This window comes from Chanodichthys erythropterus, chromosome 13, assembly GCF_024489055.1.
Source record: "Chanodichthys erythropterus isolate Z2021 chromosome 13, ASM2448905v1, whole genome shotgun sequence".
Taxonomy (NCBI): domain Eukaryota; kingdom Metazoa; phylum Chordata; class Actinopteri; order Cypriniformes; family Xenocyprididae; genus Chanodichthys; species Chanodichthys erythropterus.
The window spans coordinates 24,478,007-24,495,630 of record NC_090233.1 but is presented as its reverse complement, the minus strand read 5'-3'; the positions used below and the strand labels follow the sequence as shown (position 1 = coordinate 24,495,630).

Genomic DNA, 17,624 nt, shown 5'->3' with positions numbered 1-17,624 from the left:
TAGAAACAAAGAAAGATAAAACAGAGATTAAAATCTGTATCTATATTTATTCTGTATTTTAAATTTAATAGTTACTATATTTAATTCAGATGTCAAATGCAGTTTAGATGCTTCAATTGATGTAGATGAGGGTAAAGAGTGTACAGTCTTCAACTGTAAAGGTTTGTTCACACCGTATAGTTGTGGTGAAGAACTTCCAGATTCTCAGAGTTAGAATGATTATTAAAACTGTATAGTTATTGTTATTGTCCTTGCTGTGAATGGGCCGTAATGATGATTTGTGGACAGTATTTTGAAACCAATTATAAAGCACACTGAATACAAAACACCCCCCCAAAGCAACAGATCATTTGGGCCATATTGAGTGGATTTTGTCCACACCATAGGATAGGGAAAGCGTGACAGTTTTTTTTTTTTTGTGGCTCAGGTGCATGCAAGCATCTCAAATCAAATACACATGCAGTTTGGCACAGCTGTAGACATGTAACCTATAGCGTGGGATTGGTTTGCCAATCCAACCATTAGTTTGCAGCAGGGTGAACAGAAACCAGCTGCGATGCCTTCTCTGCTCACTGTGCATAATGCTGGCATACGCCACGGCACCAAACACATCCACATCTGTCTGACTGTCTTCCACTCTGTGCCTCATCTCTCTTATCTCCCTTTTATCGTTTATCCCAGGTTCCTTTTCTTTCTGTATTTCTTTCTCTCTCCATGGGTTTTATGAAGTGTTTAATCAGGTCATTTTCATGCTTGACTATAATCAGATGATCCAATTTTCTGCAAGCAATCCAGTCAGAATGAATAAATCAGAGCTAATTAAAGTTAAATGCCGTTCCCATTCATAGATTTACAGAGCACACAGTCTGCCATGAAATAATTATGTTTCAATTGTGCTGTGAAAAGGGATCATGCACCCTTTATACTGGCCTTTCAGAGTCCCCCTCGCTCACTCTCTTTTTCACAAGATATTTCCAGGGATTTCCATAATGCTGCCAAAATCTTTGTACAGAGGAACTTCTGCTTTTGCTCAGTTAATCAGAGTACAGTGCAAAAAAAGAAGTTTCAGAATATAAAATCATAGTAAAATAATCGAGGGGTGAGAAAGGGAAGGTGCACCATAATATCATCTATAAATATCTAAATTCAATCCAACAGATATTATACATATAAATAAATTTAAATTCAACAACTTGTTTACATCTTATACTTTATTTTTTTTAAATATTTATACCAGCCATCACTAAACTGAATAAATGTTTTACACAAAATATTACAGAATTTGAATGTCACCCAATTATTATGGAAGCTTGTTTCTGCACCAGAATAAAAATAAATTGCTAATTGCGACTTTTTCAGAAGTCAGAATTTCTAGATATAAACTCACAATTGAAAGAAAAAGTCTTCTGAGAAAAGAAGTCAGAATTGTAAGATATAAACTGCTTCCATCAATTATTGCATATTGGTCACAACATTGAAAAAATTGTTGGCATACTGGCCAAAATCTAGGGTGCATTCCTAAAGCATACACCTGTTCCAACAATCACACATGACTATTTTACTGGCAATAGTGATAGAAAAGAACACAGAAAGGAAAGATGGAGAGAGTTAGAGAGTAATTTAAGACAATATCTTCCCCAGGCCACTAATTAGCACATTTAATGCAGTCCTCATTCCTAACAGCTTAGTGCAACCTCAAACAAAGTCTCTGAAAGCCTGCAGTACACATATTCTCTCCCAGGCCATTAAAACCTCAGACCAGCACTCCTAATGGAATATCTGAGCTGTATTAACATACCACTTAATCATTAATGCACACCAATAATTGAGGGATAAAAACGCTAGCTCGAGTTCTTGACATATTTCTCCCCTGCCAAATGTGACGCACTTCATAAATGAGCCCAAGTCTACAAACAGAATATGTTCTTAGAAGGAAACTTGTGCTTTTAAATGCATAGGTGGTGGAGCGTGTCCTTTCTTGCAGCTTTGGGTTGGCTTTGGAAGGTTTTCTGGGAACAGCAGTGGTTAGGATTTGTAGGGCAGAGCCTTGTACAAGATTAGCGCAAAACGAGAACTTCTACCCAATTGCTTGGAAAAGTCTAAACAGATGCACTCATGGATAACCCTGTCATGCTGCCTTTTCCTACAAAGCAGAGAAGAAATACGCTGCCCGTTGGTGACGTTGCCTTGGAAACCAGTCTCCGAGGCACGTTCGTACAGTGAAAGCGGACAGTGGTAGTCAGGCTCCTCAGCTAGCAGTCCGTGGCACTTTAGGCACAATGGGCCCTGCGCTCTCTCTTAATGATGATTCTAATGGGTCATAATGGCAGCCAGCAGGCAGGACAAGACATACAAGCTTGGCTTCTTTCTCATTAAAAAAGTGCCCTGTGAATGTCTCTTGCTTGTCTGGATGCCTGCTGTATGTAATGAAGAAGCTTCTTCCCAGTCTAGAATGCGGCCGTAATCATTTCGCAGAAAATATGACACAATGTCATTCGAAACGAGCCGGTGTGATGTCACGCTGCTGGCACTGGCTGTTCGTGTCTTAGTATGGCTAAGGTTGTCACCTGCGAAACTGTCAATTTTTGGTTGCGGTAAATTGTTAATATGTCAACCTTACTGTAGACACATCAGAATACGGATAGGGCAAGTTGCCACATTAAAGATGTACGGCTTTCCATATTGTGACTGTTGGCCCTGAAATTCTGCCTTAGGATTCTTTTAACCCTCTGGAGTCTGAGGCTGATTTGGGGCCAGGAGAACTTTTGACATGCCCTGACATTTGTGCTTTTTTCAGTTGTTCATAAACATATTAATGGAAAAAGTGTCATTACACTGTATTCAGCACAAACTAGGCTACAATAATATGTGAGGAACATGTATGTACATGTTTGTGTTTTTGAAGGAATAACATTTATGCGTGGTTGTTGAAAAAACAAAAAACTTAAGTCACTGAAATAAGGCCAAAAAAAGTATAATAAATCTGTGTTCATAAGACTTTAGGGTATTGGAGGTTGTAGACTAGAGTTTTTGCTTCAAAATTATGTAAAAATTATGCTGCCTACTCCTTCATATTTAACAATATATTGATTTAGTTTTTGTAAGACACTTTTTGCCAAGAAACACAGTATGCAAGGAGGCGTGAATCACCACTGAAAATGGGCCATTCTCACCTGAGAAGACAAAAGAATTGGATAGTAATGAGCTGAAATGACTTGCATATTAATGAGGCATTTCAGTCAGGTAGGCTGTGAAAAAAAACCTTCTGTGATGTCTCAAGCTCATTATGATATATGAAACATACAGAAAAATATTATTACAATATAAAGTAATGGTTTTATATTATACTTTAAAATATAATGTATTTCTGTGATGCAAAGAGTCTGAATATAGGCTTTTAGTTTAAAAGCATGCACATTTGGAGAAATATTGGATTCTCATATGCTTATGTCAATTTTCTATACAGAGGAGTTATTTTTATTTAATATTCACTGTCATTACTATGAGCGCTGGTGTTTTCAATTCATCCTTGAAGTCGGAGGGCGCTCTGTGCATTTTAGTCCACAAATTCATCTAAAAGAAGAAGAGGCTATTCCATGAATGGAGTTTCCAATACATACAGCAGCAGGAGGGCGCTAAAGAAACAAAAACTCATCTAAACTTCATCTGTAGAAGACAAGTAAACAGGAAGTAACTGCATGTCTTCTAGAGATCGCTAACCATGACTTTTACATCCAGATAAACACTTTTCAAGACAATAAATACACGATTGAGATAATAAATGCATGTATTGACTGAATTAGCGTCTGAATAGCGCTGGCTCCGTGGGCGTGGCCGCATTAGCAGATAATGAGCTGAATCACGGATTTCTGACATGGCTCTCTTTTCATACAGATTACATAAACAAAGAAGGTTTGTTTTCGATTTGACTTACATGATTTAAAACCTGACATCTTAACGTTTTTTTAGACATAAGTGTAATTTTTTTGTCATTAGTATTCACTAAGTTACAGTTCATTTTCTGAGAACTATCAGATTGGAGTTCGTTCAGAGGGAGAGGAGAAATCACGCATCATGTTAGTTTTCTTTATTTTACAAAAAGCACAAAATTCTGTTTTTACTCTGAGTGTACACAAATGAAAGAAAATATTCCACAGATTAAAATGGTGTATAACTCTTAATTGTATGTGCAACATTGACGGAGTATTTTGAGTCTCTTTCACACTGATAAGAAAAAAACCACGGTGGTATCGCCGGCGATACCGTCAGACCTCAGAGTGTTAATGAGAAGATAGTGCCAAATAAACTTGTAACTCCTTTAACTTTTGTTTTTGACAACTGACAGGCCTCAAGGCAGAAATATTTCTGTGAGACAAACAAGACCTCATTATCTAACACCAAGGTCAACGATAGATTTATTGTGCCTGCTAACAACAAAACCATAGAACACACCAACTTCAGTGTAAAGAGAGTAGATTTTTACTGCTTACCCATGCAAACTTTGCCACTATAACACTAAGGGGCTTGGATTATTGCTTGCTGGGTGTTCACTTCAAAGTAGTTTCATTGTGTTGCTATTAGTAGGGTGTTTCTAGGTGGTTACTAGGTAGCCTTATATGGACTTTTTTATTATCCAGCAGGCAACAAATGGTGCAGAAAAATAAATAACAACATTACTAAAATTCTCGCCATGCCATTTCATGCCATTCAGTTCTCTCAAGCCTCGAACAGAACAGCGCTTTCAATCTGGAACATAAAACAGGCAACAACCCTTAAGACTGAGTGAAATCACAGTAGAGCTATTAGACACGCAGACAAGAGTGGCCTCAGGAACACCCACAGATTTGCAGAGGTCAGAGGTCGCATTCTGAGGAGAGAGTGACACTCCCTTGGGACGTGTTGGCATCCCTGTTCACCAGATGACACTTCAGCAGACTATTGATCTATCCTCTCCCCCTGCTGCTTCTCTCATGGTACAATCCCTCAAGGGATTCTGGCCTCAACACGTGCCTACTGCAGCAGGAACCACCACCAGTGTTAGTAGGGGTGTGTGTACTCATGACGGATGGTTCAAGCAGAAGAAGGGTGACCCCAGCCTCGCCCCACAGCTGTCCCACTAAGATATCCTTGACCTCTGAACTCATTTCAGGCTCAGACAGCCGTCTTGGAACATCTGGAGAGCTGCCGTACTCTACCCATTACACACACACCGACATGATGAAAGTGCAGACAGATGGCTTTAGCTACCAGAGGAAATTCTTTCCAGTGTTCTGAAAAACAGTCTCACATTATAAGTCACTTATCTAATCTACTTATAGTAGGCACTTGTGTAACTAATAGCAAGTGAATGAATTTAAAGACAACCAAATCATCACCACCTGATATACACCTGATTACTATAGAGATATATTTAGTAAGAAATTTGATTTATAATGTTGTCCATGAGTGTTTGTCAAGTGTTTATAAGTATAGGCAGTAGCAAATAGGATCCAATTTGAATTTGAATGTACACTCCCAAAATGTCTAAAAATGTGGCACAACATACTGTTAAATTTAAGGAATTTTCCGTATTCCATTTTCCCCATATTTTGAATTACCCATTGTATTGCATTGTGATTTAGGATTGAAGGAAATGCCCATAAACGTAATGGAAGATGTTTTTTCTAAAGATTTTTTTCTTTCAGTAAGGGAAGCAGAATTAAAATAAATCAAATTTGAAACAAATACTGTATACAATCATGATATGTAGCTAAAAACAAAACAAAACAAAAAAATGTAAAGTTTGAATCTTGCCTTGACCAAACTTTGTTTGAAATTTTTGAACAATCTTTTTAAAATGTTTTGAACAATCTTTTTGAAGGTTTCTAGGTCTTATCGAGAGGCAGAACAATGGAACACCAGATAAATAGAGATAGAACGATAGAATGACAGAACGATATAAAGAACTATAGATAGATGGAATAACAGAACGATAGATAGATAGATAGAATGACAGAACGAAAGATAGATCGATAGATAGAATGACAGAACAATAAATAGAACGATAGATAGAATGATATAGAATGACAAAATGATAGAAAGAATGATAGAAAGAACAATAGATAGATAGATAGAATGACAATGATAGAATGACAGAACGATAGATAGATAGATAGATAGATAGATAGATAGATAGATAGATAGAAAGAATGATAGATAGAATGACAAAACGATAGAAAGAATGATAGAATGATAGACAGAAAGACAGAATGAGAGAATGAGAACGATAGAAAGTACGATAGGAAATACAATAGAAAGAACGATAGATAGAATGACAGAATGATAGATAAAATGACAGAACAATAGATAGAACGATAGATAAAATTATAGAATTATAGATAGAATGACAGAACAATAGAAAGAATGATAGAAAGAACGAACGAACAAACGATAGGTAGAATGACAACGATAGATAGAATGATAGAATGACTGACAGATAGATAGATAGAATGACAGATCAATAGAATGATAAATAGAATGAAAGAACAATAGATAGAACGACAGATAGATAGAATGATAGAACGACAGATAGAAAGATCGAATGAATTAATGATAGATAGATAGATAGATAGATAATCAGGACACACTATTTTCGACATGAGACACACTATTCCTAATGTTGCATACTATGATTTGGGATGCAGCCTGTTTCTATTTCCAGACCATTAAGCCACCCCCCACCCCCCACACTTTACAACAATGTTCTCAACCGTCTCCTGTTGCAGATGCAAATGGGAGATTATGGATTTACGTCTTAGTCTGTCTCTGTTTTATATGTAATAAAAACAGCTCATATGCAAACAGGGTCTTAAGATAAGGCAGCAGGGGATGCAAATTCTCCCAAATGACCAGGGGCCATTGATGCTTATTGCAAATACTCACACACCGCACTGCCTTCTGCTGTGAGAACTCAAGCCTAACGCTACACATTCTGAGCTGATTTCCTTAGCAAACCCTGTGGTACATCTCTCAATCATCACGGTGTACCAAAAAATAAACATTAATACTCATGCACAAAGACAGATATAACACCACAAGTAACAAACTAAAAGCTGCCTCCAGCTGATGAAGTCAACAAACAAAATAAGACAAGAATTTATCCTGCGTGCAGGTGCTGCATGGAGAGCTGTCATCTTTTCACAGATTAGCTGCATCCAGACAGGAAATTCTCTCCTCTTTACCAGTCAAATCCACTGGGATCTGCATTTCATTGTGCCAACAAAGAACAGAGAATGCCAAAACATCTAAATCACAAACTGGGTGGGTTCTTCTAGCTGATGAAACAGATTTTGGCTTCAGAAATGTTGATTATAAACCTGAATGCTGTCTCACAACTGTCAAAATGTGAAAAATATATTTATGTATACCCATAAATATATTTATGGGTACACATACGCATACGCATACGCATACGCATACGCATACGCACACACACACACACACACACACACACACACACACACACACACACACACACACACACACACACACACACACACACACACACACACACACACACACACACACACACACACACACACACACACACACACACACACGTTTGTTTTTGTGAATTGTGGGGACTTTCCATAGACTTCAATGCATTTTACACTGAACAAACTGTACATTCTATCCCCCTACCCTGCCCCTACCCCTAAACCTAACCCTCACAGGAAACTGTGCAAACTTTTACTTTTTCACAAAAACTCATTCTATATGATTTATAAACCCATTTACATTGTGGGGACCGCTGGCTGGTCCCCACGATGTAGGTGAACTCAGGTTTATATTACATCATGGGGACATTTGGTCCCCACAATGTAATATAAACAAAAGCACACACACACACACACACACACACACACACACACACACACACACACACACACACACACACACACACACACACACACACACACACACACACACACACACACACACACACACACACACACACACACACACACACACACACACACACACACACACACACACACACAAGTCGCTGTTTGGATTTAAATAAACAAATGCTTAAGAGTTTATGTTTGGATCATTATTGCACTGATTATTATGGTTCTAAGATGTTATATGTTTGGCAACAGTTCTTTTAACCCTTAAAGATGGAGTGTGTAGCTTTTCATTTTTTAAACAACCATGTAGGAAGACACATCATGGCCATATTCCAGGATGACAATGTCAAGATTCATCACTTAAATTGTGGAAGAATGGTTCAGAGAGCATGAAGAATAATTTTCACGCATGAATTGTCTAGACCTTAATTTCATTGAAAGTCTTTGGGATGTGCTGGAGGAGACTTTACAGAGTGCTCGCCTCTTGCATTGTCAATACAAGATCTTGAGCAAAAATTGATGCACCTCTTGATGGAAATAAATGCTGTGATGTTATTTATTTCATATATATTATTAATTACATATATGGCATATATGTAATTAAAATTCTGTATTTTAAAACAGAAATTATTAAACATACATTAAAATATTTTAATGTACAGCAGAAAACAAAAATACTAGATTTGTAGGTCACACTTTCAACATTGCTGTATCCCTGATGGTGTGTTTCAATTTAAATCACTGTATAGTATTACATGCAGCTACTACAGTATTTACAGTATTATTGCATAATCTAATCATAATCCCCCCTAGTACTTCTCTATGAGAAGTTTAGTTTCAGCTCTTCTAAACCCATCCCCTACTGAGATCACAGACATGCAAAAACAGCCTGTGTGTTTCAAGACATTTTAAGGGCCAATGACAGCTGGTGCGAAGACATTGGTCCTCTATTTCCATCTCTGTTCGGGACAGGGCAAGGCGTTACCAGAGCACTCCGGGTGTTAAGCTGCAACATGTTGGCTGGTGAAGCCACACAGAAAATCTGTGAGCGCCTACTGTTCATTTCAGAGATTTGGAAGCTTTCCGTGCCCTCTATGAACCACTGTTTCCCCATGCTGGGAACAGACTCACACTGTGCCCATATGGCTTAGACGGCATATGCCATCCTGTTTCATGCCATGCGTGATTACTGACGGACAGAATGAAGACTGAAGGGCAAAATGCATAAGAAAAATGATTAACTTCTTTGTATTGAGTTTCATTAATTATCAAAAATGACATTTTGGTATTAGAAACTACACTATTTTATGTTAAAGAAATAGTTTACCCAAAGAGGAAAATTCTTTCATCATTTATACTCATGTTGTTCTAAACCTGAATGAACAAAATGAGAAACTCTGAAGACTGTGCTGGTCACTCTTTTCAATGCAGCTGCAATGAATTTAAGCAGATTTTAAGCTTCATAAAAGGACATAAAAGCACCATAAAAGTAGTCCACATGACTCATGCGCTTCTAAAACCATACAATAGATTTGCGTGAACAATCTTAAAGCGGTTATTTATTGAAAATCTTGTCAACTAGCTCTCCTTAAAACACTCATGGGAGAACTAGTGATGTGACCAAATCCTTTTTTAGATAAATGAATCGATTCACTAAATAAGTCTAAATTATTAATTCATGATTCAAACTGTATTCATTTCAAATGCTATCAAAATTCTCAATTCCGCAAGTATTTGATAAATTAAATGACAGCGGCATGAATTGTAATTTTTATGAAATGTGAATTTGTCTGTTTTTTTGTTCTGTTTTTGTTGTTTTTAACACTACTTGTATTTTATGTGCTGGTGAGCCAAAGACAATTTCCCACCTCGGTCGACAATAAAGATAAAGATATACAATATTAGGTTATGTTTGAGGAAGATTATCAATAAACAACCTGAACTGCTTTTGCATCCATTTCTGAAGTGCCAGTTCTTGTTCATTATAGTTGAAAAAGAGCATGTCTTCTTATTTTCTCCTTTGTGCTCTGCAGAAGAAAGTAAGTCATACTGGTTTAGAACAACATGAAGGTGAGTAAATAAGACTAGAAATTTCATTTCTGGATGACAAAAATTCTACTACTTTCACAGTATGCAGCACTTCTGAAACATTCATTTTTACGACGGTGATAAAAATACAAGCTCTTCACTAATCTATCTGTGCCTCTGATGTGGGCTGGCCATTTCCAAACGTCCCAGATTGTTTGTGTGGTACCACGTTGTGCCCAAACGGCTCATCATTTCATTAATTAGCTTGAGCTGCACGGTTGGCAAACGCGGCAGGCACGGCGGCAGCTGTCTGGATTGATTAGAGAAGAGGACCCAGCGCTGCAATTATCTAGATGACTGCAGACAATGGCTGTCTGCTCTAATAAAGATTCGTCTTACGGCTCAGAAGGGTGTTGGAATCAGCAGAGACTCAGTCGTATGCAGGCCAATACAACAGACAAATTTTGATTCCCTGGCCTTTGACATTTGGAGTAAAAGCCAAAATATTAGAACCACCCATAAATGGCCACATATTAAGTCTTTCAGCTGAAGAAGTCAGACAATGACTTTGGCTCTCATTAGATTAACCTCAATATAGGGTTTGGACTAGTAATATATTAGATAGTTATTTTGGCCATTTTGAGTTTATTGAAATTGGCAGATTAACTGAAGTAGTCATTCTGCCTTTGTTAAAGGATAGTACACTTTCTGTTGTCAAATATTTGTAGTTAATAATAGAGTAAATATTGTGTAAAGTAAGTGTTTAAAATTTAAAATTAAGCAATTTTCTCTATATCTTTACAATAAGGAATCATTAACATTAGTTAATGCATTGGGTATCATGAACTAACAATAAACATTTAATCATTTATTAATCCAAGTTAATGTTAATTTACAAATATGCTATTCTTTGGACTACCTGATCAACTGTTGTAAATGGTACACAATGGCAAGTGGAAATATTGGTTTGATTTGGCTATATTTGTTTGAACCAGAAACTGATTCAGTAGAAGAAGAGTGAATTATACAGACAGGCCCAGAACTACGGGGGTGCTTAAGGGTGCAAACGAAATCAAGAGCGCCCTTAGTTCATACTGTAGTAATATCATATAGAAAAATTGAAGATTTGGTAAACACTCCAGTGCGTATTTGTGCTTGCGATCTGGAGAATGTCAAATGTTTCTATTTACTATATGTTTTTACAGTTGTAAGCTACGTAGCCAATCACAGACATGTTTTTTGATCTCTTGAACGCAGTGACCAATCAGAAGCATTTAATTTAGTCAGAATCCACTCACTGGTCAAAACGGTGAGTGGATTCTTTTTTTTCCAATGATGAGTTCTGAATGCATGCAAATCCTATAATTGACAAAGTGTAAACACACTCTAAATAAGAAATTTATTGTGCAATACAGACAACTTTGATTATAACGGAACTTTATAACATATAATTTTATAACATAAATAATCCATTCAGAATTTGAATAAAAGTCAACACAAAACAGTAATTGATATGATTAGCCTTTGGCTTGACTATGTTATCAAACAGCTAATAATGTGTTGCACAATGTTACACAAACCATGTTCCCATTAGCCACTCAGTTGATGGGATGGGTTACAAGTTTGTGATGGTAGGAGAAAGGGGCGGCTTAAATTTATTGAGACTGTGTTTAGTACACTGCAGTTTAAAATACTCTGCAATGGTGTTGACTAATGAATTCGCACATGGTTTGTCTTAAAGCATATTAAAAACACCACACAGACATATAAACAACATCAAAAACTCGATTTTCACCACAGGGGGTCTTTTAAGTGCCATTCAAGTTGTGAGAAGAGCAGAAGAACTGATGACTCTGACTATAAGAACATACATCATTACAGAACATTCTGGAATGGCAACCCATTCTCTCTTGGTTTCTCCGGCTCTGGTTTCTTTCTAGCCGACTCTCAGCCTCGCTTCACGGGGCAGCGCCAGGCTCAGCATGGGCAATAATTCCACCTCAGCATGTCAGCTTTATTTAGCTGCATAATGCCCTTACAAACCTAACAATACCTCTTTGTTACCCTGCAGGAGAGCATCCTCTATTAGCACTGCCAGCTGCTTTTCTCCTGATTTACAGGCCGCAGAGAAAAGCAGGAGGTGAAACAGGAGGAGAAAAGCGAATGAAAAGGAAAAAAACAGGCCAAACAACATGGGCGAAAGCCATTTGTGGTAGTGAGCATTTTGCCATGGGAGAGCACAAATAAAGGTGTTCACTAACAATGCTATCAGGCATGAACCTGCTTCAGACCTGTATGACATTAGGTGCATATAATATCATCTTTCAGCGAGTAACTGATTACTTTTCAGTGGAAGGGGAAACGGATGAATGGGAATCATTCAACGGCCCAAGTAGCATAACATGGGTCTGAAAGAGCTCTTGTGCCTTCATGCCCCTCTCTTTATGTACCTGGAACCGGCTTTCCTACCACGGTGAACTCGAAGGAACAATCACATTTTGACGGGCCTTCTTCTACCCATCACACCTGACTTGTTGTTTTGACATTGTGGCCATAGTGGCAAGGTGGTGTAAAGGCATATTGTCAATATTTTCATTCGGATAATGTTCCCTCAAGTGCTTTTTCACTTAACCGCTTCCAGTCAAAAAATGAGCATTGGACGGAAACCGCTTTGCTTGGTTAGTGTGCACGCCCGTGCACACACCTCACAAGAAGGGGCACATGTGGACGACCGCATGCATGTTTTTCAAATGTCTTATGATCTTTTTTTTGTTCCCTAATGACTCGCCTTGTGACTTTATTATAAAATAATTCAGCCATCTCAAGGCGAAGAATATCTCAACATCTTCATGGCAAATTAAACTGGATAATCGCCTTTATGCAGGGCTGATTGTATCTTTCATAGTGTGACTTTATGGAAAAAAGAAAAAAAAAAAACTTATTAAAGAAAGGACATGACATGAACACGGGTCAAGTAACCGTCAGACCAACGGTTTTGATCAGACTCAGACCCTGATAAAGATCTCATTGTATGGACTGTTTACTACAATTCCTGGGCGTTTTCCGCATAAAACATGGCTCCTTTTCACTGAAATCCTTCACAGATGTTTGAAGAGCATTCCGTCTCATTAAAGACCATACAGGGCATGTATTATTCTGTTGTTTCTGTGAATGCCTTCAGAAATTGCAACACCTGAACAACAAACTGGATGAAATTGAGATTGCATCACAGGTGAAGAGATATATTTCTGCCAGCACCGCAGAAGGCACTGGAAAACTTTTCATTTTGCAGAAGGGGGAAATAACCCCAAACAAAACATTCATTGTCACTCCACAATCATATCTTTCAATCTATATCCTTCAAGGCTTATTTTTCAGATCGTCTGAGGGCTAGCAACTAACAAAAAGCTTCTGTATTTAACAGACCAAAAAAAAAGAAGCCAGAAACACTGTTATTTGAGAGGATCTAGGGTCCTGTTCAGAAATTCATCACTTCTGTATGACAGTGTTTTAAGAGGCGACATCGGAGTGTTTACAATAGCCAAGCGTGTCCTTTCATGCAGTCAGGGGCTAAATTACAGCTCTGAGACCCTCTTGTTCAACTCTGATGGGACTCCTCATGTGGGTTTGACACTGGGATAAAGACATGGGATAAGGTTGCAGGGAAATATCAAGTTAGCAAACACACACTACTTTTAGGCACCCTAAATCATTAAAGAACAGGACTAAACACAATGGGGAGAGGTATATGATGACTGTCAGTTTTTTAAAGCTCAACAGAAGCAATGTAAGCAGATTTATGGAGGTAAAATATGAATATGACAGTGTTGTTGATCAAACATCTTGCAGACATTTGCAAGAGTACCATAGAGAAAAAAACAAAAAACAAAGCATGACCAGTATAGTATGATTCACTCTTTTGTTATTTTAATAAATTGTCCCAAAAGACTTGCAAGTTATCAGTCTGAATCTGAAATTCATCACGTTTTCACTGGATTTTTATGTGACAATATATGTTTCAGACACATCAGTATGACATACAGAAGGTATTGTACTTCAACCTTGTTCGTTTGCATCAAATTAAATATGGCATCTAACTGTATGAGGCTAGACTTTAACCCATCTGTATAGACTTTAAGCAGTACAGTGGGGAGGGAAGTAATAAAGGCAGTGTGAAGGGGCAAAGAAGGTTTTGGAGGCATGCCAGTAAAACTAATGGAGACAGGCCCTCTGTCCTGACCTCGAGCACCGCTCAGGGGGACCCGCTCAAACATGCATGTCTCCTCTAATTTCCTGTTACACACATACACAAGAAACTTTCTGCATTTTCACATTTTTCACTTAGTATAATATAAGCTCAATTATATAAGATTTATAATGTTTTCTTCATGGGGACCAAAAAAAAAAAAAGGGGCTTGCTTAATGTTTAGGTTTAATGCATGAGGTGTAGCTTTTCAAAGATTCCTGTCCATGACTACACTCAAAGCACCTTTCAAGTAGAGGTCCATCTATGTTTCCTACAAAAGTGTCTGAGTGCAAATAGGCCAGCTAGAAGCCTCCTAGAAGAGAAGCATTTTAAAGCTTCTTTAAAAAGAGAGACCCAGGTGGTTCATTCTTGCTGAAGAACCTTTGGCCAATACTAATGTTCTCACTGATCCAGGTTTAAATTCAGGCGGTTAGTAAAGGAAAATCCATAGCCTCGGGTAAATGATAAAGCACCACAGCTGCCCATGTAGATATTCACCAAAACTGTCTTCTGTGACATGCTTTCAATTTACTTGCAATCATAAGAGAAGACCTCCAAAACACACCCTTATCAAACCTACAGGGGTTCACAGCTGAGCAGAATGTATTTATCGCAGATATCTTGGATTCATGGGGGAAAATAACATTCAGGGTGTCCAATTGAACAAGGAACATGCATGTACGAATAGAAAGGAGTTCATGTAAACATAAGGTTTGTGTATCATTCGGAGTTGATTTGAGAATTACTTTTAAATTCCAATTAAATTCCTGACTTCAGGTTAAAAAAACGATACACATTTTCAATTAAAATTTGAATGTAATTAAGAATTAAAACTAAAACTAAACAATTTTATTTAATGTATTTCATTATAATACAAAAACAAATTAAAAAAAAAAAAAAAAAACTTTTAAAGACTTATGGACCCAGGTGGGAGGACACTTAATTTTCCAGAATGGATTGCTTGCGTTAAATGTATTTAAATTCTTCTTCCTGTCATTCCGATTCAAATTCCAATTTCAATTCCAATTCCAAATTAATTAAAACCCTGGAAAACATGCTTCATATATTAGAGGTCATGTGTGTGCAACTATAAGAAAACTATATGTAAGTCATGTGTGGGTTAGTCTCACGTAGCTAGACCTTCAGACTGATGGCAGAAGGTCTGGACTCTATTGTGTGTAGGGGTGTGAAAATATAAAGTCGATGTTCCTACAATAACAGATCGGCATGCATCTAATAAATTATTCATTCAAGAACGTTGTGTAAGTTTACCGTAACAATGGATCCTATACTTTTCACATACTTTTGAAAATCCAGCGTTTAGTTGATCCTGGTCATTGTCACAGCTGTAAACATGAGGTTTGGCATCACAGCATTTGTTTCCAAGCGGACCGTTAAAGAACGTGACACACACGTCTCCCAGACATCCTGTAGAATTCAACCAACCAGATGATGACTTTGAAAATCCTGAAGTGTTTCCAGTTAAGTGTTCCATATGCATCAGATGTGTCTGTGGACATGACGTCTGAGGCTGGGACTGTCTGGGTTAAACTTCAACTTTAAGATGACATCACAAAATTCACATGAACTCCACTGGCTGTAGCGCACAAAAAGCAGGTCTTGTTTGGTACCTGCTCATCTTTTCCACATCTATTGCCATTGTGGCCTTCATGCCCCCTCACACCTAGGAAAGGCAGCAAGGTCTACCTCTAAATGGCTCTTCATAGTCGAGATCCACTCCTGGGATCCTCTTATCCGGTCTCTCCCCAGCGAGGCAACACATCAACGGGGTTCAGCGTCCCACTCTTTCGCTGCTCTCCAGCACGGTGCTAAAATAACAGCCACTCTGGGTCTGAATGGGGCCACTGGAGAGGAAGGCTGTTAAGAGGCCTATCCTGTGCTCAGCACAAGGGGGAACAGATGCCTGTTTGATTAATAGAAGACCACACAGATTGGGATTTCATTTTTTTTTTCTTTCCTTCCCTTTTCAGCGACGAGAGCCTCACACAGTGGTATTTGCGCCTTAGCGTAGCTCGAAACGATTAATGACCGTCTAAACATAAAATACGAGATCTCTGCGCAACGTCTCTCACTGAAGAGCGTCCCTCTGCGGTTTTCTACCATGTGCTGATTTCAGGGCTAATTAGCTTAACCTCACAAACCGTCTCTGAGCTGCAAGACTTCAGCATGATGAATGCAGATGGAAAAACGCATCTGCGGAGTAACTTAAACGTACAGAAGCGTGTGTTTGAACTTGCCATGGCAGTGTGACTTATATCTTGAACACTGAATATGTATAGCATTGATAAAGAGCAAATAAAAACATAAATGCTACTTTGTAGCACGACATACCGCAACCACGTTAAAGCGTGCCTAAGTCCTTTGAACTCCAACAAGCATGGAAGCGCTTTCATATTGTTCCTGGTCATGGAATTCTGTTCATTTAACCTCCTTCCTGTGCTCGGCCACAGAATTCCGGTCTTTATAAGATCCTTCTGAACCGGTTCCCGAAATGTCGAATCCATTACAAGCGTGTTTGCAATATCCATCCAGTCTAGCAATTCGTCTCTGCCAGTGACTGAACATTATCCAAGATTCATGTTTGGCCACAAGCAACAACCATCTGGCTTTGCGAGCTAGGATAACAACGTCCTCTGCAAATAGCATTGACTTCAAAAGCAGGACACAATGAAACAAAATGCTAAAAATCTCATCCTGGCATCTCCTTCAAACGGGCGATAAAGAGCCAAGCGTACATATTTGATATTCACTGCCTATTCTAGCCATCCTGATAAAAAACATACTCTCTCTGGCTAAAAAAAATGCAGCTACCCTGCAGCTAGACTGATGGTTATCCCAGCCCTAGCGGGAGTGATCACACTGGGGATAGTTAAACGAGCTCCAGCAATCAACTCTTGAAAGAAACCGGTCATTAGCTGGCCCACGAGTGCTAAAATTACCCTGTGCAAATGCAGGCAGACTCCTGAGAAGGCCTGACCTCAACTTTACAAGCAGCTTTCCTCGCTGTAGGGCTGCTAGATCATCTCAAGAGCGCTGCTCCATCCCCGTCTGGTCCCAGGGCGGCCATGGCACAGAGTAAGGATGGTTTTAACAGGCTTAGACCGGTAGCTCTGGGAAAGCTTACTGAGAGGTAAAAGACGCTTACTTTAAACCTGCCCAACTATGGAACAATGGCTTCCCTTATGGTGGATGAAGTCTTTCCTCAGCTTTCTATGGATCATCACACGCATCAAATGTTATTATTTAATGACTTGGGTAACAATTTGTAAATCTTGTGAAAACATGTCCACTAAAGATCTGTGCTAAGATTTATGTGCATTATTTTAACACATTTTTTAATGACCAATATATTGCATGCGATTGTCACGCACATTTCGTCAGTAAAGCCGGTTCTCTGATTGCCGCTAAATCGCCATCACCTGCTTTCAAATGGAGCGGCA

At 38.5% G+C, this 17,624-nt stretch overlaps 1 protein-coding gene across 18 annotated transcripts in view; it reads right to left on the bottom strand.

Moving 5' to 3' along the window:
* fbrsl1 (fibrosin-like 1) overlaps nucleotides 1–17,624 on the bottom strand; it is a 330,862-nt gene that overhangs the window by 15,438 nt on the left and 297,800 nt on the right. The window contains exon 1 of one of the 18 annotated variants that reach the window (XM_067405661.1): nucleotides 9,827–9,928. The exons of the other annotated variants lie outside the window; for them this stretch is intronic. Within the exon in view, the coding sequence (XP_067261762.1) occupies nucleotides 9,827–9,872 (46 nt within the window). The 5' untranslated portion in view covers nucleotides 9,873–9,928. Of the gene's footprint in view, nucleotides 1–9,826; nucleotides 9,929–17,624 lie in introns of those variants that run through there. 18 annotated transcript variants of the gene reach the window in all.